The sequence below is a fragment of the Thermobia domestica genome, chromosome 4, assembly GCF_964235325.1.
Source record: "Thermobia domestica chromosome 4, izTheDome1.hap1.1, whole genome shotgun sequence".
NCBI classification, from domain to species: Eukaryota; Metazoa; Arthropoda; class Insecta; order Zygentoma; family Lepismatidae; genus Thermobia; species Thermobia domestica.
The window spans coordinates 319,477,557-319,501,424 of record NC_137457.1 but is presented as its reverse complement, the minus strand read 5'-3'; the positions used below and the strand labels follow the sequence as shown (position 1 = coordinate 319,501,424).

The following is a 23,868-nucleotide window of genomic DNA, read 5'->3' as shown; positions in this document are numbered from 1 at the left end:
ATCATATCACTTGAAAGCGAAAAAGTAAAAATTATCTAAGTAACAAAGTTTATTGCGTTCCAGGGTGACTGCAGCGAAGCGGGGTGAACGCTGCTAGTTATTTATATTATTTTTTGTATTATTTGTTACGGCAAATTGTGGAGGCGTTAAAATATTAAATAATACTTTTGATAAAGTGGATACTTTCAAATATTTAGGATCAATATTAACAGACGAAAATCATATTCACGAAGAAATTAAATGTCGACTAAAAGCAGGGAATTCGTGTTACTATTCGGTTCAAAATCTCTTGTCGTCGCGAATTCTGTCGAGGAATTTGAAGCTTAAAATATATAAAACGATAATCATGCCTGTTGTTCTGTATGGTTGCGAAACATGGTCGCTTACTCTGAGGGAAAAACATAGACTGAAAGTATTTGAGAACAGGATCCTGAGAAGAATATTCGGACCCAAGAGGAACGAGAATGGGGAATGGCGAAAGCTTCATAACGAGGAACTACATAGTTTATACGGTTTACCCAACATTGTTAGGGTCGTCAAGTCAAGGAGGCTTAGGTGGGCAGGTCATGTAGCTAGAATGGAAGAAAGTAGAAACGCTTTCAAAGTCTTGACTGGTAGACCCATAGGAAAACGACCATTAGGAAGACCTAGGCGCAGATGGGAGGATAATATTAAGATGGATCTCGCAGAGATAGGAATACAAAGTAGAAACTGGATCCAATTAGCTAAGAATAGAAGTAAGTGGAGAGCTTTTGTGAACGCGGCACTGAACCTCCGGGTTCCATAGGCCATAGAGTGAGTGAGTTAGTTAGTTAGTTAGTGCCACGGCACATTGGCTTCCCTTCAGCGGCCGCCGCTGCTCCAATCATCAGCAGTCCAATGTTCTAGGCCTAGTGCCCATTCAAGGCAATTCTTTGCCATGATTGGAGTAATTTTTGCTTTCTTTCTTGACCTGAGTGCTTTAATTCCCTCAACACAAAAAACCCTCCGAATATTTTCAGGCGAAATGTCTACAGCATACTAAGCCATTTTTATGCTTAAGTCTCTAGAAGTTGCGTTTCTGTTTCCCAGAGCTAATCATTTTAGTTTTTTGATACTTCTTAGCGATAGCTTTGGATTTCGCCCACATTTCCCAAGCCTATTTTGCTGATACATTTGCTTCTTGCTCATCGTAACGGAGATTTTACTAACAGATTTTTGCCCTACCCAAACTCTACTAGCAATTTGTCGTTGTGTATATCTTCCTTCCGTCAAAAGAGTTTTGACAAGTTTCACTTTACGCAAAGAAAGGTCTCTGCCTTTTCAAATTATGCCGCGATTACGGGACTTCATAGAATAAAAGATTAATACAGAAAACACGTCAAGATCACTTTGAACTGGCCCATTCGAACTGTTGAACGCTTTGAATGTCGTAACTACTTAAGACTGCAACCACAATACTTCAGATTGTAACTTATTGTAAGAAACCACAATAGCTGTCTACAACTGAAATACCACTTTCAGAACTCCCTCCCGTCTACTAATGCCATTTGCTGTTCAACGGTGATATCACTTCAAGTGTACAGTAAACAAATGAAGGATCCTATATTGGTGGTTTAAACCATTAAATTACCTAGATACGTTCTAGAACTCCCAAATTAGAACTGCAACATCAATTTTACATTTTTCAAGGCTGAGTCTAATAATTTGAACACGTCTGTAATGTGTTCCAAAACATCTTAAACGGTTCAGTGGTGTGAATTTTTATAACGGTTAAGGATACATTCAGTTTCGTATATAAGATGTTTAAAAGTTAGAATACGAGGTGGGCTCAAAAATAATTGAACTTTTTCTATAACGTCTTTATTGCTCATTGTACAACGTTTTAAGCACTCTCTCTCAAATTAGTCCATTCTACTCACAATACACCGTTACCAACGTTTATTCCATTTTTGGAAAGGGGGGCGCGGTGGCTCAGTGGTAGAGCGTTCACCTCCGGTGCTTGGGGTCCCCGGTTCGATCCCAGCTCGCGCCGTGAGGACTTTCTGGAGGACAAACACCGTGCTCGTGGGTTTTCTCGGGGTTCTTCCGTTTCCTGCCACTTTCTTTATTCCACCATTTCACTCATCTCTCATCATCACCGTCTCCTTTAGTCTAACCGGCATAACCGTGGGACGTAAAACTTACAGATTTCATTTTTTTCATTTTTGGAAAACCATTTGAAACGCACTTTCTGGGATGGTGTGCAGGTCTCTTGTCGCGTTGTCCTGAATCTCCTCTGTGGTATGAAAACGACATCTTTTCAATGTAATTTTAAGTTTGGATAGCAGAAAAAGTGCCTGCTGGGGCTAGGTTCGGAGAATAGAGTAGATGAGACACAACGAAAGTGTGATATTTTGCCAGATAACTGCGGATGAGAAGCGAGGCGTGAATAGGCGCGTTCACACGGTTAACCATGTAAGTCTGGTTTTCCCATAATTCAGGCCTTTTCCTGCTCACAACATCCCTCAGCCGCATTAAAATGCCCTGGTACAACTGTATTTTCGTTTTTACCATCTGACCACATGATACAAATTCATGATGGATAATGATTTTCCATTGAAAAACATACAATCAATATCACCTTAACCTTTGACCTACTTTTTGGACAAGGAGACCCTGAATGAATTGAAATGTCTCTGTAAATGTTTTGCCAAGTTTGTATCAACATTTCACACACATATACGCGTTTTTCTTCAAGTTCTTTCGTTGTCACTGTATTCGACGAACAGATTGTGCACCTGCTCACTTCAGCGACTGTCGCTCGGTGTCTAACAACAGAAGTTCGGTTTCTTTTTGAACACACCTCGTATTCATTGACGTGAGCAAGTGGATAACTGTGTAATGAAACTATTACTCTCAGCTCTTGTACAGGTGGTATCCATAATCAGTTGGTGTTATTATCTACAGAATGTCTGGCAAGTAAGTTTTTGGCAGATTTTTCCGACGAGAAAAAAAATTACGATTTTTAGGGAGAAAACAGGGATAAATGTAAATTTAGTTTGAAACTGGGACGTAATTGCAACACGTAAAATAAACAAAAAGTATATTACAATTCATGGTGGGAGTTCATTTTTTTTTTTTTTTTTTTTTTTTTTTGGTGCCACAACCAGAAGTGATGATTTCTGCCTTTGCAGTGGATGGATCACCTCCATCAATTCAAACTTTGGCCTTTCCACATCTTGACCAAAATTGAAATTGATCCATCACATATCTCTTGAGATTTTGTTTCCCGGATGGACACACGGACAAACAGAGTAAATATATAAAGGAGCTTTTGGTAATCCAAACTTCTTGGTAAAAATTATAATTACAAAACATGATGCGAGAAGGTAACACAATGTTCTGAGAGTTTTTCAAATTTGCTAAAGAGATTTTCCCGGGCATCTCCTGAATTAAACTGGCTTAGAGCTTCCACCTGGTTACGTCAGGTATGTGGGCTGAAACTGTCATCGGGCAGAAGTTTCCCACAAAAGCTATGTTCGGGAACTAATACACATTGTAGAGCGCGAATTTGCTCTATTCGTTTGTAAGTTCTTGCACGAAATATTCTATTTCATTTTCAGGAAACAATCACCTCAGGCCGGTAGCCAGCTCAAAAATTTAGGGGGGGGGCGGCGGCTGAAGTTAGGGGGGCCCGATCCAACCATACTATAGTTCATCACCATATTATACTTCATTTCCAAGCCTACCGTGAAACTTTTAGGGGGGCCAGCAAAAATTTAGTGGGCGGCCCCCTAGACCCCATTGGATACGGGCCTGAATCACCTTATTGATTTTTATGCTTCAACATGCAACGCTCATACGGATTTAAAATCGCGAGTGTTGTTATACTCCAATTTATTGAAGGCCTGCCTGCACGTCGATCACCTTACAGTCACGCCCAATTATCATACATGGTTTACTAATTTTAAATAACATATTTTAATAGAGCTAGTGAAATGATCAAAATATTAATAACTACAAAATTATTTAAACATACGGTACTTACAGCGTATTGGAGTCTCACAAAATAGCGTAATCATTTCTGTAGAGTTTAACTATAAACCACGTTTTCAGTAAAATCCATTAAAATGAGGTATTTTTTGAAGATAACCTCGTGCTTAGTGAACATTCCTGTTCTTGTGTTATTATCAGCAAGATTGACTAGCATAAAAAGTTAAAGAAACAAAAGAAGATCGATTACTTACGGCTGCTATCTTATCTAAGACACGATATTGCAGTGCCATCTATGTTATTTTTTTTTTTTTAAATAAACCTATATGCTTAGTACCATCGTGTTCGTATGCTCTTGCTAGATATCAAAAACACTTCTTCGACTTGCCTTTTCTAGTTTATCTTTGTTTACTGATGATAATTGAAAATAATTGTTTTGTGGGCGTTTTTACATCAGATAACGCTTGAATATGTTACCGAGAACTTGCTCATTACACCCACCGCTGCTTCCTGAACATAAAAGGTACAGCCAATGATGCTATTCAGCCAGTTTGCACCGGTTCGCTAGAACCGGTTGTTAAAATATTTCGAGTTCGCAACCGTCCAGTGGCGTATTTACGATTTTGTGTCGGGGGGCTTTGCTAACTTTCGGGGGGGGTCTTGCCTTGAAAATGTGAAAATTCTGCAAGATATTTCATATACTTTACTATAGTAAGTAAGATTCCGGGGGGCTTAAGCCCGGAAGCCCCCCTAAATATGCCACTGGTTATACCAAATCATAGACTCACATACACGCAGCTGCAAGGGAAAGCTTATTGCATACAAATTTTTCACAGCCAAAAACAACTGGCTTATTTAAGGAACTTTGGTTTGCTCTGTACTTACCAGAAGATTAATAGCAGGGTGGGGGAATGGTAAATTTTATTTTAAGTGTCTTTGTTTTTAGAAATTCTTATAGGGTTAAACATATGATCTCTCAGAACAAGGTATAAGCGTTTATTCCTTAATCTCAAATGCATAGATATCAAGCATAAGAACTGGGGTTATATGAGTGAAGTGTTTAGCGTTATTTATATTTGAAACGTATATATACCATTATCAACAATGTCGATCTATTGCTGGCTGAAGGTCTTTCCAATACTTTTTGACAAGCATATAGAGGTCCATAACTTCAAAACTATGGGATCTACCGTTGTCGGGTCAAGACCACTTAGGAACTAATATGTGCGCTATCCAAAAACACATGTTTCAGAATCCTAAGGTACTCATGCAATAACTTTTATAGAGGGAGTTTGGCTATGGACATATAATTTGAAGTACTCACCAACCACCTGTATAAAGCTTGTTGCGAAAGTACCTCAGGATTGTGAAACTTGGATATTTGGATAGGGCACGTATCAGTTCCTAAGTGAAGTCTTGACCTGACTATAGCAGGTAACATAGTTTTGTAGTTATGAACCTTTAAAGTTCATTTTTTCATGTTTTCGGCAGCGTATAACTCCGAAAGGAAGCATATGTGCACTTCCGTTGGTTTATACCTTTTGCCTTATCTCGGTGTCAGGAATCACCTCTCAAACGCTGTCGATGTTGTTTTGAAACACCCTGTATAGATGAGTCCAAGGATCAATTCTCTTTCACAAGACATGAGTACAATGATGTTCCTTTTAAATTTTCAGAGGTGTACATGGAACTACTCATTAAATTTAGGAATTGTCAAAAAAAAATAATTAATATTCTCTGGAGCGTGGCGCTTTACGGATCAGAAACGTGGACATTGAGAAAAGCTTAAATATCCAAGCTGGAAGCATTTGAAATGTGGTGTTGGTGCAGAATGCTGCTCATATCAAGGACGACAGAATAGGAAAAAGAAGAAACAGCATTCTTGGCCGTAGTCCGATTGGATCACCGTGCTGATAGAGGGAAAGGCAGAAGGAAAACCAGGAAAAGGAAGACCAAGGATAAAATATCTAGATGCAGTTACGAAGAAGAGGCCTTATCAAATTATAAAACAGCTCTCCCAAGCGAGAGAAAAGTTTCAAAATATCCATGTTACCCACCAACCTATGGTTGAGGTGAACAAGAAAAAGAAGAAGATTTCGCCTATATAACTTCGTAAGTTTAGATGGTCCTGCCTATCCCCTTCTATGAGTAAAAAAATGCCAAATTCTCACATTACCATGTGGTTATTATGTGGTCGCTTAATTACCTACTTTATCTTCTTAGATAATGCTTTACAACAACATATGGTTATATGACTGAGTACAGTGATCAATTCTGTTGTACATCGATGCACTTCTCTTAAATTTAGGGAGGATACATTGAATCTACGGCGAAATTAAAATACCGCTAATTTTACAGTAATTATTGATATCTTCAAATAGATGAAAGATAATCGAAAACTGGAACAAAACTCGCTAGACAATATTATTTTACATGAGATACCGTTATCACGACTTGCTTGTCTGTTTTCGATTTCCAGCCATTTAGAAAATCGACATTTATTTTCGCGTTTCTAAATGGTTGCAAATGGAAAGCTACTAGGTGACTCGTGATGACGGTACCTTATGCAAAATATTATTATATAGCGGCTCTTGTTTCACTTTTCGATTATTTTATTGTATATTTGTATATATATTTGTATTTGTATTTCGATATATATTTGTAAATGTTCTCTAGGATTTGGATATATATTTCTTAATTGGTTGGTACTACTTATCCGTTTTAAGGCACCACTCTATTTTCATTGGTCAATGCTAATATTTATCAATTTTCTACTCGCAGAAGCGGATAAGTAGAACCACCGATACTTACATTGCTATACTATATTTGGGTCCTAGAGGACATTTATCAAAATTAATTTTGGACAATTCCCGAATTTAAGGGATGGACCGATGTACCCCTCCCAAAAATTTAGAAAAGTATATCAATATAACCCATGTTTTACAAAAGAGAATAGAATCCTATAGTCAATCTTTAATCGCATAATATGATAAACCGTCATTGAACGGTATAAAATAGGTCAAAATCCTCCAAATTAAAATTTTTTTTGGCAATTTATACAACTAAAAAGCAAAAGAGGATGGATCACTCAAATTAACAGTGGAATATACTTGCTTCCTAGAGAAGGTTAACCACATTTAATATTATTTTAATTCCCAAATTTAACTGGTGCTTTTAGGTACCCCTCCCAAAATTTGAAGAGAGAAGCGTTAATGTACACTCATGTGCAAAATTATTGTCGCATGACTATAAATATGTTATTGTAGGAATATAATTTGATAACGAATTCGCCTGGTATTTCTTATAATGTTAGTATGTGTATAATCGGCAAATACATGTATGTGGCAAATTTCATGTCAAAAGAGCAGTAAATAAGAACAATAAAATGAAAATAAAACTTTCTTGTCCATTTAACAACATTTTGTTTTACTCATTCTAATTTTCGTATTTATAATTCTTTTCCTGTGAAATTTACCACAAATATACATTTCTCGATTATACATATAGTATCAATATTAAAAGTGCCCTGCAACATCGTTATCAAATTATATTCTTACAAGAAGACACTTATAGATATGCGACAATCATTTTGGACATGAGTGTACCCGTGTCTTATAAACGGAGACGGGCTCTGTATATGCCCATATAACCACATAAGATAATAAAACTTTATCAAATAAAATAAAATTGGTAAAAAAACCTCCGAAATTTACATGTTTGGTAATTTTTTACACATGAAAGGGATCGAGATTGACCAGTCCGAAGTTACAGATATATATATATATATATATATATATATATACACGTCGGTCGTATACAACCGTATTAAATTTTTAAATTTGTCAATTCCCAAAATTTACTGGGGGGCTGGTTGTACTATATATCAATCTCAAAATTTACAACATTGGAAGCAAATTGCAGAAAGCAATATTTTAGTAAGGATAATGCATATATAGTTTTGAATTTATTATTCTTACTAAAATACTGCTTTCTGCAGCAAATTGCTTCCAATATTTTGTGGATACATGTACTTTCTTCCTTCATTAAAAACACCAGTTAAAAGAAATCTAAAAAAGTATTCAATACAGCATCTTGTAGCTTTTGACATAAGAATGGTTGAAACCTATCATTTCGCGTACTTTGTTAGAGCCGGATTTAGGGGAGGTGCACCGGTGCACGTGCAAGCCCCTTTCGTTATAAATATACACTATCTAAAATGAGAAGCTAGCAGTGAAAATAACAACACTTTCATAAGGATTCTTCACAATAGATGTACGGTATCCATTATATTTCAAGGGTCCATGATTAAAGAAATTCGTGATCTAAAAGTGCAAGTTAACTATATACTGAACATTATACAGATACAAAGCGACCGTGGCTTAGTTGCTAAAATGTTGGTTTTGCGTTTCAGTAAGTCGTGGTTTTGATTTCCGAGATCAGGCACTGAGCATTTCCAGGGCAATCCCTCATTCACACAGATGCCTAAAGGCATTTTTAAAAAAATTCAAATTTAATATTTAAAATAATATAATTTCTAGTTTAAACTAATGCGCATTATGCTGAGTGTCATGCAGTAACATGTCATCATAAAATGTTGAACTATTAGTTGAACTATTAGTTGCTAAAATGTTGAACTATTAGGATATTTGAAATTATTCTAAACACTAAAGGTTGCAATAAAGTCATGACTGAGAATTTCTTGTGTGTTTGCTACCCAATTTATTTTGTATTTACATAAATGATACACAATCACAAAGGATTTAAAGAACATTAGAAGCTACTAGATCCTTTCTATCTCAACTGTGCCCCTTCTGGCGCTGCTGTCGACATGTGATCTCCCGTATCTGTCTCGAAAGAGGAGGGATAAGTTGCTGCGACCGACATCTTTCAATTGTTAGATGCGGAAGCGTTGCCACAATGAATTGTTTCACAGGTTTTGCTGTGATCCGTCTTATTAGCCACTCTAAGAAGCCTATAATCTTCACTCGTCAAGATCAAGCGACTGAATTACAAATTGGCAACATAGCTGTCATTCACTTCTTTTCCCCTTAGCAGAGGGAAGGTTTCATCCGTCAGAGGGCGGCGGGAGCCGAAGTATAGTTCGCATAGTTTCCGAGGGCACAGGTGGATTAGACAGGCTCTAAAGTCTTGCATAAGTTTTTCGTTTGAGGAAAAAAAAGCGTACAAAAGGTTAGTTTTAGTATTGAAAATAATTACTGTCAATGTCGTTTTTACTAACGATCGGTTAAATTAACATTTCGTTAAATATTATTCAGGATAACATTAGAAAAATTTACTTTTTGTCATGTCTGATGTGTTAACACTGATCATAATGAGATCATCCATTTGATTTTAAACGTTTTTTAAAAAAATATTACGGGAGTTATGAAAACCAATTATTTTGCAATGCACTTAGCCAATGTTTGCAAAAGCTTCTTTATAATATGAAAAAAAAACTGATATGAAAAGCTTCTTTAGCTAAAAGTCCACTTTAGCTTTTGCGGAAAACATGAAAACTAAGAAACCAAATTAATCAAAAGCTAAGCCTGGTTCATATCTTGCTCTCCTTTCTTCCCACTTCACGCATACAGCTTCAAGACCGAAAGAAATGTCTTGTTTTTAAAAGCTTGTATGCCTTTCATCACAAAGTCTGTACTTTTAATATAAACATTAAACTCATCTGAATATCCTTTGTATTGTTATATGGATGTGAAAATGTATTAAATATATTACACTTGCTTTTGAATGTAAGTGTTCTTTATTGCACTAACGTACGTTCATTTATAACGAAGTGCATCTTTTTATGTATGTAATTAAAGTCCCAAGAACTAGCTGTTCCATATTAAATTATGATGGATGAAATATTGAATCATGTATCAATTAATATTTGAGGAATTTATTTTCTAAAGAGAATATATCCATCTCCCGTTTCTCTGCGAAATTGACCTTTAATGGCTTCTCAATCTCTGGAATGAAATGGTCCACAATTGCTAATTTTACAGTAGAAGTGAGTGAACGAGGTGAATATATATATATATTTAAAGCAAACTTCTCATAGAGTTTACACTATAGATTCAGAAGTCATTAAGGGTCAATTTAACATGAAACTGTAAATTGAATTCTTCCCTTCTGAAAATATGGTCCTCGTTTACACATATAATATTGTAAAATGTTTTATATAATTTCTTAAACACTTTGTTTCTAACTATTCTAAACACATGTCTATCAGGCCCGTAGTCAGAACACTAAGACAGGAGGTCAAGATCATTTTTCGGGGGTTGGTAACTGGAGTTTGCTTTATATTCATATATATATATATACGTATATCTATATATATCTATACACTGAAACGTTTAGAAGGGCTGAAGTTGAACTCAGCATCTCTGGCCACTTCCTAGCTACAGCCTTGATGCTTATATTATTATTAATTATTCTGACACAATTATATCGTTAGCAACATATTATAACATCTACATCTTGTTATGTACTAAGAAAGGATGTTTTTTTTTTTTTTTAAAATTAAAAATCATAAATGTCTTTGTCAATATCAATGGACGATTCCACTTACTAATTAATTGTACAAGGAGACAAATTTTCTCACACAGATGGCATAACTTCAAAACAACGTAAAAGCAAAGGGCAACAACGATATTTGAGCCCAATACTACTCTATACTTACAAAGTACTACAGGACAAGGCATTTGTCCCGCCAGTTAATCTTTAAGCTATGGAACGGGCAGTCAAATTTATCAGAATATACCAGGTAAGTATGAATAATATCTTAAGGCCATGTGGCACTTTACTTCAGTGTCTTTCCAACGTCGTGAACACTACAAAGTGAGTGGTGCCCATTGTTTCTGACTTATGACTGACCTCTCCATAATTCTCTCACTGACGTGTCTCAGCCTTAAAAGCAGTGCCATTTGTAAGATTGCTTCTAAGACCTCCAAACGTCTTCTCCTAAGTCCCTACAAGACGACATTTTAAAAAGCGCTATTTTTTTTTTTTTTTTTTACAACTCATACTGTTGTTTTAAAATAAATATTTAATCGCTAATTGCTTTGAAATGTTTCACTTAATATTTGCTTGACTTACCCCTACTAAGATTTCAATTCCAAAATTTCGATGGTTATCTGTTGTAAATACCGCTATCAAAAACACAAAGAGTGTGTAGGTGGCGCCATCGAAGTTCAATTATCATGAATAGTCGACAGTGCTCAGCGACAAATTCACAATATGATATAGATTACTCTGGATACTCAATTGTCAATGCATAAACTTATCCTGTTTTATTTCCCAACATTTTGGATGTTTCTTTCATCTACAATTTGAATAAATACCATGCCAAGAGTAGCCTCCACTGCAGTGGTATATGCAAGGTAAAGGTTTCTGGATTTTAACTACCCTTGAGCAAGGTATATGTTTTTTTTTTTAAATAAAATAAACTATATAAAGGTACACATACGAAAATCGCGAAAATCTTAAAACGATATGGGTTTAAGTGCTTGAACCCCGACTAGACGAAATTCTGTGTACGCCACTGCTTCAAGGTAATCGCATTGCATTTTGAGCATCAAGTACACGCGCTGGTAGACAGGTTAGTATTATAAATAGATTTGGAAAATAACTATCAATTGCCTATAAAAGCACGATTATAATGTAGGAGCTCATGTTTCTGTGATGAATGAAAGTCTGGAAGTTATCCCAGGATTTCAGCAGTGTTTTGAAGTTACTTGCCATCTAGGTTTTCAGCACTTTCTCCGTCACGTAATCTATAAAGTATTAACCGAGCTTACGGAAAGATCAATAACAAATATCCAGGGCTGACGTTAGAAGTTTTGCCGCCCTGGGCGGTACTTTCACATGCCGCCCCTTTAATATTTTCTTTCTCAAATTTTGCCGCTCCTACATTCTTTTCTTTTTCAATTTTTTTCCGTCCATCAGACTTGTCGCCCTGGGCGGTGGCATGGCTCGACCCGGCCCTGCAAATATCTTTCAAACACGCTTGGATTCACGTAAAGGCTTTACAGTAATCGTAATCGTGATCTTATTTCTATTGGATGGAACTAATTCTTTGTCACATATGTGCACTTTCTACTCGAGATGCAATTTGATTATCTAGTACATATCACGTGACGTGATATTTATTCTTATCATAGTCGAGTCTAGTACATATTTATATATAGGTACATAGTCGCGCATGTACCTACATATAAATACATACATAGATATTAACAAAAGGCAGCCTATCATTTTAACCATCGTGGGTCCCAATAAATAATGACAATTATCAGGTTTATTTAAATTTAATTAATGGCTAAATTATTACACTAAAAGTTCTACACTTTTAGAACATTGCACTTTATATTGAGTTGTTTCCAGAACCATAAAAAAGGAAAAGAAAGAAAAAAAAACAAGCAAGTCTACAGTCTTAAGAAAGTTTTACATAATAATAGCTTGAATACATTCAATAAATTACACAACAATTTACTTAAACCTGCAAATGCACACTCATTTTTTGATACACCCTCGAACACACTGGGGTCTGTGACTAAAATATGTTTTAATATAGGAAAATTAATAAAACTTAGTGATATATGTCTTAATGTAGGAACATAATCACTTAATAAAACTGACTGAAATATGTATTAATGTAGAAAGATAATTAATTAATGAAACCGATTGAAGTATGTCAGTGTCGGAACATAATTAATTAATAAAACTGACTGAAATATGTCTTAATTACGAAGATAATTAATTAATAAAACTGACTGAAATGAGTTTGATGTAGGATATGAATTAATTAATAAAACTGATTGAAATATGCCCTAATGTAGGAAGGTAATTAATTAATAAACCTGGCTGAAATATGTCTTAATTTCGAAGAAGATTAATTAATAAAACTGACTGAAGTACGTCTTAGTGTATGAATATAGTGAGGAGGCAGTTTTTTTTTACTAACATACTCATGTGAATTTCTGACGTGTCGGAAAGTAGCTCTATCATTGGTGCTTGATTTTAAATAACAACTATACTACAGAAGATACGTATAAGCAGACATGCCACACTCAACATTACAGCATACGTTTGGATATATATTTAGTACATACAAAAATTATGAATAGTGGTTTCGGAAACGGAGACTGAGAACTGAATTTAGATTAGGTTCGTCCATCAGACACGTAAAATCAATCCATAGTATAAAAGAAAAATTTGGTCGGAGTCCTCTTCATGTCAAGTCTGAAATAATTTGCAGGGGTAATTGTTCCAGGAAAGGTACCTACTTATTCTTCTTAATAATAGCAATAACAAAAGGCGTATTAAAAAAACAGAAGATAAATGCTATTCACAATACTAACATTATTTAAAGACACTTTAAGACACTGTCAATATCAAGGATTTTATAAAATAGAGGATCTGCCCTTACAACAAAACCTTGAAGCCATATGTCACAGTTTCGCCACCCCTACTCTGCCCACTCCGCCCAATAGGATCGCAATATTTTGAGCCAACAATCATGGCGGAAACGAAAGTAGCCAATCAGGCGATGGTAGAAACGAGAGTAGCCAATGAGGAAAGTGTCGATGCTCGGTTGTTTTTTGGCTTCACCGATTTAATAGGATGAAGATACATATGAGCAGATCCTCTATTTATAACATCCTTGGCCAATATATATATTTTCGGTTCAATAAAGAGTATAACATTCTCCATATACCGACTTTTAATTTGCTTTCAATTTGCAATTGTTGATTTATCCATTGCACTATTACTTCTATGATTATAACAACACACTACTATTACGGCTAATAGATGAATAAACCACCAATAGAGTTCACAACATCTACATTGAAATAGGAATCGTTTTCTTGTAAAATAATTACTTAAAAAAAGTTTGTTCGTCTGCAAGTAATTTGTTGCGGTGCAGAATAACACATTAAGTTTCACTGTCTCTTTTTTCAGTAGAGTTCTCTTTGCTTTAAACTACCTCATATAGTAAATATTTATATATATCTCCATGCGCGCCATGTACATAGATTTTGATTGAAAAAACATTAACAGTATCCTTTTCAGGAATCTCGACTATACGAGATGAAGATCACAAACAAAGCACTAAGAATAATGGCTGGACTGAAGATAGTAGCACCAATACCACTGTGACACGTGAGACCATCAGTTGCTATTGATACTTTTACACTGTCTGGGCGGATGCATCTTACTTCTAGAAAATAAGAAAGAAATATTTCATATTTGCTGCTACATCAACAATAATAAAATCAAGGATGTTATAAAATAAAGGATCTGCCTTTACAACCTTAAATCTTGAAGACATACGTCACAGTTTCGCCACCCCTACTCTGCCCACTCCGCCCAATAAGATCCAACATTCATGGCGGAAACGAAAGTAGCCAATCAGACGATGGCAGAAACGAGAGTGCCCAATCAGACGTGCCGATGCTCGGTTGTTTTTTGGCTTCATCGATTTAATAGGATGAAGATACATATAGGCACATCCTCTATTTTATAACATCCTCTCATAAAATAAAATCAATGTATTCTTAACAGCTATTGTTATTACAAATATATCTGTATATTGTATATTGAATCATTAGAGTTTAAAGATAAAATATACAGTATACGAATCAATAGTACTTGCTGCGGTGAACAAAATGCTATAGGTGAACATTCATCCATAATATTCCAAGAAAATATTTTGCTTTTAAAATTCTAAAACTTCAGCTGCATAACTGAACTCATACTGAAGTATAAAACTTTATGCCGTACGATAACTGGGCCATCTATTAAGATGAAACTGATACTGAAGTATAAAACTTTATGCCGTACGATAACTGGGCCATCTATTACGACGAAACTGATACTGAAGTATAAAACTTTATGCCGTACGATAACTGGGCCATCTATTAAGATAAAACTGATATTGAAGTATAAAACTTTATGCCGTACGGTAACTGGGCCATCTATTAAGATGAAACTGATAGTGAAGTATAAAACTTTATGCCGTACGATAACTGGGCCATCTATTAAGATGAAACTGATATTGAAGTATAAAACTTTATGCCGTACGATAACTGGGCCATCTATTAAGATGAAATTGATATTGAAGTATAAAACTTTATGCCATACGATAACTGGGCCATCTATTAAGATGAAACTGATACTGAAGTATAAAACTTTATGTCGCACGATAACTGGGCCATCTATTAAGATGAAACTGATACTGAAGTATAAAACTTTATGCCGTACGATAACTGGGCCATCTATTACGACGAAACTGATACTGAAGTATAAAACTTTATGCCGTACGATAACTGGGCCATCTATTAAGATAAAACTGATACTGAAGTATAAAACTTTATGCCGTACGATAACTGGGCCATCTATTAAGATGAAACTGATAGTGAAGTATAAAACTTTATGCCGTACGATAACTGGGCCATCTATTAAGATGAAACTGATATTGAAGTATAAAACTTTATGCCGTACGATAACTGGGCCATCTATTAAGATGAAATTGATATTGAAGTATAAAACTTTATGTCATACGATAACTGGGCCATCTATTAAGATGAAACTGATAGTGAAGTATAAAACTTTATGTCGCACGATAACTGGGCCATCTATTAAGATGAAACTGATACTAAAGTATAACACTTTATGCTATACGATTACCAGGCGATCTATTAAGATGAAACTGATACTGAAGTATAAAGCTTTATGCCGTACGACCACTGGGCCATCTATTAAGATGAAACTGATACGCTCACTGTTCAGGACTCCAACACAGGGTTTCGAATACAGAAACATCGAGAACAGTTAAAATTCCTCCTTTGCTAGTACAGACGCACTCGAATCCCCAAATAGATTTCACCTCACCGTTGTCAGCCTAACGCTTCATACTGCTCGACTACGTCCACCAGCAGACATTAGATCAACGAAGAGGACTTTGACATTCCTCGAGGGAAAACGTACCGTATTAATTCTTTCCTTCGAGGGAAAACGTACCGTATTAATTCTTTCCTTCGAGGGAAAACGTACCGTATTAATTCTTTCCTGGCTGAAACTCGAGAAAATAATTTATCTGTCAACCGATAAATATAGAATTAAAACACAAACGCCAGCATCGTAAAGTTTGTTGACCCTTAATCTTAACTTGCTTAAACTCACATTTACAAGATATTGCGGAAATCTCTAAACTATCAAGCCTACATTAATCTATTAGTCATTGATATCGTCATTTCTCTTTCAAAGGTTGCTCCTGTTTTATAATGCAATCGAATAAAAAGTTATCAACTTTTATACTATCTGTTACTGCACAGTAGAAGCTCACTGAATTGTCAATTGTACTATGCTGTTCTTGTGTTGTTAATTTCCATGCATCTATTGCTACCCACAATACGTCTCCATTACTACAGGAATGGTGAACTATTCCTACATTCAAAAACAGCTATACTGTGTAAATTTATGGAATTCTTTATTAAGCACAAACAGATTAGACTATTTAATAACATCTAAACTGCAATTTTCAAAAACCGTTGGGTACACTGCAGCAGTGATACTCTCCGGTCCCCTTTGCCACCGCGCTCGCCCAGTAACAGAGGTAGAATAAACATTAGCATCTCCACCCAAAATCAGCATTGCTATTCTGATCAGGTAATACCACTGAACATTACAGTGATTTTTTTCTGCGCACTGCTAATTTGGGCTTTGAAAGTACGTAAAATGAAACAAAAAATAGAATTTGAGCAAAACAAACACTTTAATGTTTCAAATATGCGTAAGGAGACATTAAATTTTACGAAGAACATAAGGGAGGATCAAAACCTACAGTTACAAGGCAGATATTTCTGGAGTTTCGTCTGTCATAGAGAAATCACGAGTGTACGGTAATTTTAACACATGGAGTTGGCAACTGTGCAGAGTTTCAGCCACCCGCCGTCTACGGCGCTAGTAGTAGGTAAACACAAATGGCGACTCGTTGCGAAAACTGGTCTCACGAAGTAGTCCGCTCAGTTATTCGATTTCTGTGGGTGAAGCTTGTAACCCCAGCTGAAATTTACCGGCAGCTGGTAAGAGATTTACGGCGATACTGTAATGTTTCGTCAGCATGTTGCAGAATCAGCGTTGCCAGACTCACAGCTCGGAATTATTCCAAAACCTAATCGAAATTATGCTAGATTCGGTCAAATTATGCTAGATCCTCATAATTACTAATTCAGGAGTTTTAAAAGAAAAAAAAAAATAAATAAAAACGAAGTTGAGATACGATAACGTAACTTAAAACACGCAGAGCGCAAGAATGTGTGGATAGAACTCAATATTTCATGCTCCAAAGATTTAACTCAACTAAATTACTGCAGTCGTTGCCAGACTCAATGGCGTATATATCGTATAAATGAATGCAAAGTGTTTGTTTACATATTATGAAAGAAAATTACCTCGCAGCATAAGCGGAGTTGGGAATTGTCTACTGGGGGTGGGGGGGAAGATTTTTGGTTGGTCTCGGACCTTTCATTTCAGGAATATAGATGGTCATGAAGTCAGAAATAAAGGTGGTGAAGTTGTCCAAAAGTCCGGGGGAGAATGGCCCCCATAGCTCCGCCCATGCCTCGCAGTTAAAGGATTAGAAAACCCTGGGTGGAGCCACAAAAAAAAAAAAAAAAAAAAAAAAAAAGCCCAAAGCCGTTTCTAGCTTATTTGGGAAAATAAGACTGCCTGTATGGTTTACCGACTATATGAATCAATGGAAGAGGATTCATTTCTGCCGTTCCTTTTCTTCCCACGACCAACTTCTTTCTCGTCTCCAGGTTTTACGGCTTTTTGATAAACTTACTGAAATTATGCTAGATTTGGGCAGGATGCTAAATGCAAGATGCTAGATGCTAAAGACATGCAAATTATGCTAGATCTAGCATCATTATGCTAGATCTGGCAACGCTGTGCAAAATGGTGTCGAAAGTATGTAGCGGGTAGAGAAAACCTCACCGACGAGGAGCACATTCGCCAACCAAGCACGGCATGAACAGATTTGAACACAGCTCTCGTTGAATACCTGATTCAGCACAACAGGAGAATAACGTTACGGTAACTGATTGGCAAAATTGGGAATGTCATTCGGAAGCGTTCGTCACATTCCGCACGATATTCTTCCGACGACGAACTGAAATACTTCGTCACAACGTGGCTGAACACGCAAGGATAGGAGTTTCACAAAGAGGGAATGTTCAAACTCATCCCATGATTCTACTTGTGTCTCAACCGATATGGAAACAATGTCGAAAAAATAACATAATATATGTACGTTGGCTGTATTGGTTGTATGAAAGCAGGGCCGTGCCGTGGAAAATCAGCGCCCGGGGCGAGAGGATACGGCGGCGCCCCCATACATATATTCCAAGCAATTTTTCCTATCTTTTTTCCTTTTTTCTCCCGAATTTTTCGCCCCCCTTACTTCGGCGCCCGGGGCCGTCGCCCCGCTGGCCCCCCTCCACGGCAGCCCTGTATGAAAGTATATATACGTTTCACTGCAGGCATTTTAATCTTACTTTCTAATCACTTCACGTATACTAAAACTAAAGAATCAGAGAACGATCAATAAATTAATTTATTGGAAACAAGTAATGAGTAGATATGTAAAATCATGTCCAAAAATACGATGACAATTGTTTGGCTGTCTAGAAGCTACTTGAAGTATTCAAAATACGACAAAAATAGTTTATTACTCTAATACTTGAAGAACTCAGGAGGTAAACGTTTAAATGGAGTAAAATTTACATATATTTTCTTACCTGTGCAATAAGTGCTGACTTGCTTAGCTGTAACTGAAATGTAGATGGGTCTGCAGGCGCTCAGAACATCAACGTCACCACAGGGATCACCGTAGGAAACTGGTACCGAGCTGCCAGTGTTTAGGTCACTGCACCGGACATCTGAAGAAGTCGAGGAGGTTGTGTTAGAAGGATTAGCGTTGTTGCGAGAAGTGCAAACCGTGAATGAACCTCGTCCGTCTCCTTGGACCTGAAACACATGAGGATAACCATATAAGTACAGTATTGTTCTCCTTGCAGGTTTTCAATTAATGTTGCCGTCTCGTCTCGAAAACAAGATATCACATGTGCTGTCTCCATGGGTGGCGATTCAGGAGGGGAGGGCAAAAGGGGGCAGTTGCCTCCTCACTTTTTCGGAATGACCAATTAATGTTTATAGTTTCATTTGGAAATGTAAAGTTTTTTTAAAAAATCTTATAACTGGTTCATAGAAAAATGGTGCCATATAATATTTGCCGTTGCTTGAGTACGTATTGGTTGTCTTCCCGTGGAGTTAAGAAAGCTACAAGAATTGGGTTTTAATTACCACAAAAAATTGCCTTGAAACTAACTGATTGGAGTGCAACAATTCCAGCGTACTTTCATTTCTTCTTACAAGGACTCGATATATTAGGCAGCCACTTTAAAACTAATTGAGAGAACATTTCACAAGTTATTCTTTAATTGTACAAAAATCGACAGTTCCTAAAATGTCTTCTTTCTAATAATAAGGAATATTATTAGAAAGAGAGTTATAAGAAAGAGAGATTAAAAAGAGAGTTATAAGAAACAACTTCTACTTTTTCCATTGTTTAGCAGTGTAATATACGAGTGAGTGGTGTGTTTATGGGTGTACGAGTGTATATACAATTAAATTTAGTGAACTCAACATAACTCTAGGTTTTAGGATTATTTTGTTTAACTGGAATGTGGAGTGATTCTAAATATTGTTGTGTTTTGATGTGTATCAAGAAAGTGAAAACTGTATCTAATGGCAACGAACATTTTTCGGGAAGATGCAAAAGTAAATATTTCTTCAAATGTCGTAGCTTATGTTTGTAGTATTTACTGTCTTTCTAAGAGTAATAAACATACAGTTAATAGCATGTGTGGAATTAAAAATATAACTTGTTCGTTAATCCCCAGTTTCAATATAACTTTTGCAAAACAAGCCTCATTATTCATTACTATGAGTAATATTATCCTTTCTATTTATTTGTTTTGCAAATTTATTATTAAATAATCTGATCACACAATTTTCCAGACAGAATTTTAAGATGTTCATGAGCAAGGAATTAAATCTCTTTTTACACTTTCGTTGTCTAAGAGTACAAAGGGCTACTACCTACTTGCGTTGCTCCTGTTCAATTTACTTAATAAAATACGATATACGGTATCATGTCTTGCCCCCATACTTTTAACGTCCAATCACCGCCACTGGCCGTCTCGTCTCGAAAACAAGATAAGAAGCGTATTTTCAAATTTGAAACAAGTTCTTAACTACAGGGCAGGGTTTGTATTGTAAGTAATGAGAATATTTTTGTCCTCACGCGGCTATACGTCAGAGCTCGCTGGGGTTGGTTGTTGGTTGGTGTCAGTAGTGTGTTGAGGTTGACCAAAGCACTCCAAGCGGCAGTTGCCTGCTGTCTTCCGTTGAGGCATGATCACGCGCAGTGTGAACGTCTGCAAAGAATGCGAACAACGTGAGCGAGATTTGCTGAACTCGGGCCGGCGTTTAAGTGTTCGTTTTATCGCGGATACGCTAGGAATCAATAAAATGGTTGTTCACAAAATTATCACCGAGGATCTTGGGATGAGGAATATTTGGGCCAAGCTCGTCCTTGACGAACGAGCAAATGCAAAACCGTGTGGCCCTTTCGAAAGATTTTTTTGGAACGCATTGAAGAAAACCCTTAGTTTTTGGACAAAGTCATTAGAGGAGATGAAAGTTGGCTTTTCGAGTGCGACTTCGAAACAAAACGGCAGAGCACACTCCGCAGTCGCCTCGACAAAAAAAAAAAAAAAAAAAAAAAAAAAAAAAGGCCTGCATGTCCAAGTGCAGAATCAAAGTTGTGTGCTGATTGTGCTTTTCGACAAGAAAGGTGTGGTCCACTCGGAATTTGTGCCTGAAGGACAGAACCAATGACACCTACGTGGAAGTGTTCAAGAGATTGAAAAGGCGGATCAACCAAATGGGACCAGGAATTGCCGCCGATTGGAAGCTCCATCATGACAATTGCCATGTCACACCTGTTTCATGGTTATAGAGTACCTGATGAAAACTGTCATCTCAACGATTCCTCAGCCTCCCTACAGCCCCGACCTTGACCCTGCACTTTTTCCTCTTTCCCAGAGTGCAAAAAGCACTCAAAGGACACCATAACGGAAACATGGATGCTGTGAAAACGGCTTGCACGCGTGCTCTGAGGGCTGTTCCAGTTGCTGATTTTGAGGGGACACACAAAGCTGGGGCGTCATTTAGGGGGGCAGGGATGTATATAGATTTTATCAATAGAATAGTAGTAAATCAGTGGAAAACGCGAAATTTTACTTATATCAAGGGGTCTTTCCCCCCCCCAAGCAAAATCTGAAATGACGCTCCTGACACAAAGCGTGGAAAACTCGTTTCCAGAAGTGAGTTGACACTCAAGAAGCATACTTTCAAGACTACTAAAGGTTTGTAGCGATATCTATAATAAATTTTGTTTCAGTATTTATTCTCATTACTTAAGATACAGACCCTGTATGTTTCACTTAACTAAGTTTAATAGTCAAGAGCCACAAGAACGTTCTATATTCTTGCATTATTATTATAATTATTATACTATTGTTAATAATAATTTTACAATACTATCTACTTCAATTACAGCAGTATTTCAAGAAAAAAGTTCAAAGATAGTATATATACAAGACAATAGATCTTATACGCTGAAAAATTATGCTATATACAGGAGTGGAAAACCTTAAACATAATTTCCAAGAAAATAGAGCAAACCCATTAATTTGTCAACCTAAATATTGATGCTATGAAAACGATGCCGCAGAGTGTTGAATTCAGGCATGTTAATGAGAAGGGGGCTGAGAACCCTAGAATATCTTGTAAGGATCCCCGGCACAAGCACATGTTAATACAACACGTGTTATTGATTGTAAACAGTGTAGCAGACGAGAAACCGACACGGAAGACACCGAGGGAAGCCGACAGAAGACGGACCTCACGAAAGGACCCGAAGAGGACAAATAAAAGCCCAACCACCGAGGGACCTGGCATCAGTCGACCAACTGATCAACTAACCAACACCTGCACTGAGGTCGCATTGGACTAGGGGTACACCTATCCTTACCCGAGGTCGCATTGGACTAGGGATCCTCACTACAACTAAGCCTCGCGAAGCTGCCTTGGGCTGAGGGGGCTTTCCTTCAATACTCACCAGAATCTGCAGGTGCCTTGGAGACTGCTTTGAGAGAAGGGGTACCGTGGAAAACACCTCTTTCCTTTCATCTGGTCAATAATAAGGTAGACACTATTTTACTCTTTGTGATCAAAGACATTTGTAATTAGAAATTTTTATAATAAATTGTTGAAGGGAAAAAGACTAGCTCAGACCGTCATTTAGTCTCTTCCTATAAAATCATTACATGATGGGGCGCCGGGTAATAATAGTTCAAGACACGAATCTTGAACACCGTTGAATACGCGCAAAGCACAGATATGCTATAATCACTGTGGAAATAACTTCAATAGTGAAATAATCGTAATTTTCTTTGGCCAAGAGGAACCTTCTGAAATATTGTTTCCGGTGTTGGCGTAATGGATGGCCTGGACCCACAGCAACTGAAGCAGCCTATAACGACTCCAGTATATCATCTACCATTTCTTCGGCTTCGCTCTTCTCAGCACTGAGTTTTGCTACTTTGAAGTAGGAATAGTTCAACATGTAGCCTTTCTTGCTTGAATTTCATAATCTTCGAGGAAGCTCTACAAGAGCATAGACAAGAAGCAACACCAACAAGAACAAGCCCCAAGTGTTACTAGCAGATGACACAATATCCTTTAATTTTGGCCAGTCTAGATCTAATCCAGTCACAATGATATAAATGATAAGTATGCAGCAAATGAAGAGGTAGGATCCATAGTATATGGCATTGTCGACGAGCGCAGACTTCAACTTTCCACGTACAGTAAAATCTCCTGCTTGTGTGTACGATTGCATCAATGGAAGGATTAACCATGTAAGGAACTGTGAAGTCCAGTATACAACTCTCCACGAATTTGGATATACATTTTCAGGCACATCACTCTATGGTTCCTGACACGTAGGAATATGCTTCGTAGGAGGTGTATGACTTGTATTAGAAGTTTCATTATTTACAACAGAAGAATCTGTATTATTTTCATCTAAAAGTTGAGTCCTATGTTGACTCAGACTAGTTGCATTAAAGGGATTAAGTACACCAGGTGGTAATTTTTTTCTGTATACACTGACGAAAAACTGATGTTGAGGCATCCAACGGCAGAATAAAATAAATGAGAAAGGAGAAGTACCACGCTATTATACAGAGTGACCCAAAATTCCCATTCTCTATTTATTTAAAAAAAGAAAAGTTTCCAAATTCTAAAACCGATTATTCTCCTGTCATTAGTTCTAACAATAATTAATTTGTGCCTCATATTTCATAAGCCCCGTTGCAAAACAAAAACTTAACTAATTGGCAAAACATACCTTCACCATTAGAAAGATTTAACTCAACGGCGACTATTACTAACCTTGAGACTCAACCAATACAGGCTACGAACACCGAATGTGACATAAATATACATACCAATTTTAACCATTAATGAACTAGTCTATATTTATTAATTACAGTGATGACACTTCTACCCACTCCGAGGGAAATGATAGTGACTACTTTGATCCTGGTTAGATGGGACGGAACTATAGTGTTATTACCATTTCACACATATAAATATCACAACAAAGTGTCATACTTATTTTCCAGTGTTTATAGTATATTATAGTGTCTATACAATGTTCCAAATGTATCAGATAACTTCCATTAAATACAATTATGCATTTTTCTCAAAAATAAT

The 23,868-nt window shown here is 36.7% G+C and overlaps 2 protein-coding genes and 1 pseudogene across 2 annotated transcripts in view; all 3 read right to left on the bottom strand.

Annotated features, from left to right (window-relative positions):
* The window catches only part of LOC145684365 (uncharacterized), a 75,282-nt gene extending 71,106 nt beyond the window's left edge, over positions 1-4,176 (bottom strand). The window contains exon 1 of the mRNA XM_081756605.1: positions 4,010-4,176. The gene's annotated coding sequence lies outside the window, so the exon portion shown is untranslated. The remainder of the gene's footprint in view (positions 1-4,009) is intronic.
* Positions 4,177-13,815: 9,639 nt separating this feature from the next.
* The window catches only part of LOC145684364 (uncharacterized), an 85,828-nt gene continuing 75,775 nt past the window's right edge, over positions 13,816-23,868 (bottom strand). Inside the window, exons 15-16 of the mRNA XM_081756604.1 lie at positions 18,759-18,987; positions 13,816-14,173 (exon numbers count right to left, since the gene is read on the bottom strand). Of these exons, the coding sequence (XP_081612730.1) occupies positions 14,022-14,173; positions 18,759-18,987 (381 nt within the window). The 3' untranslated portion in view covers positions 13,816-14,021. The remainder of the gene's footprint in view (positions 14,174-18,758; positions 18,988-23,868) is intronic.
* LOC145683605 (LMBR1 domain-containing protein 2 homolog pseudogene) lies at positions 22,586-23,284 on the bottom strand (annotated as a pseudogene).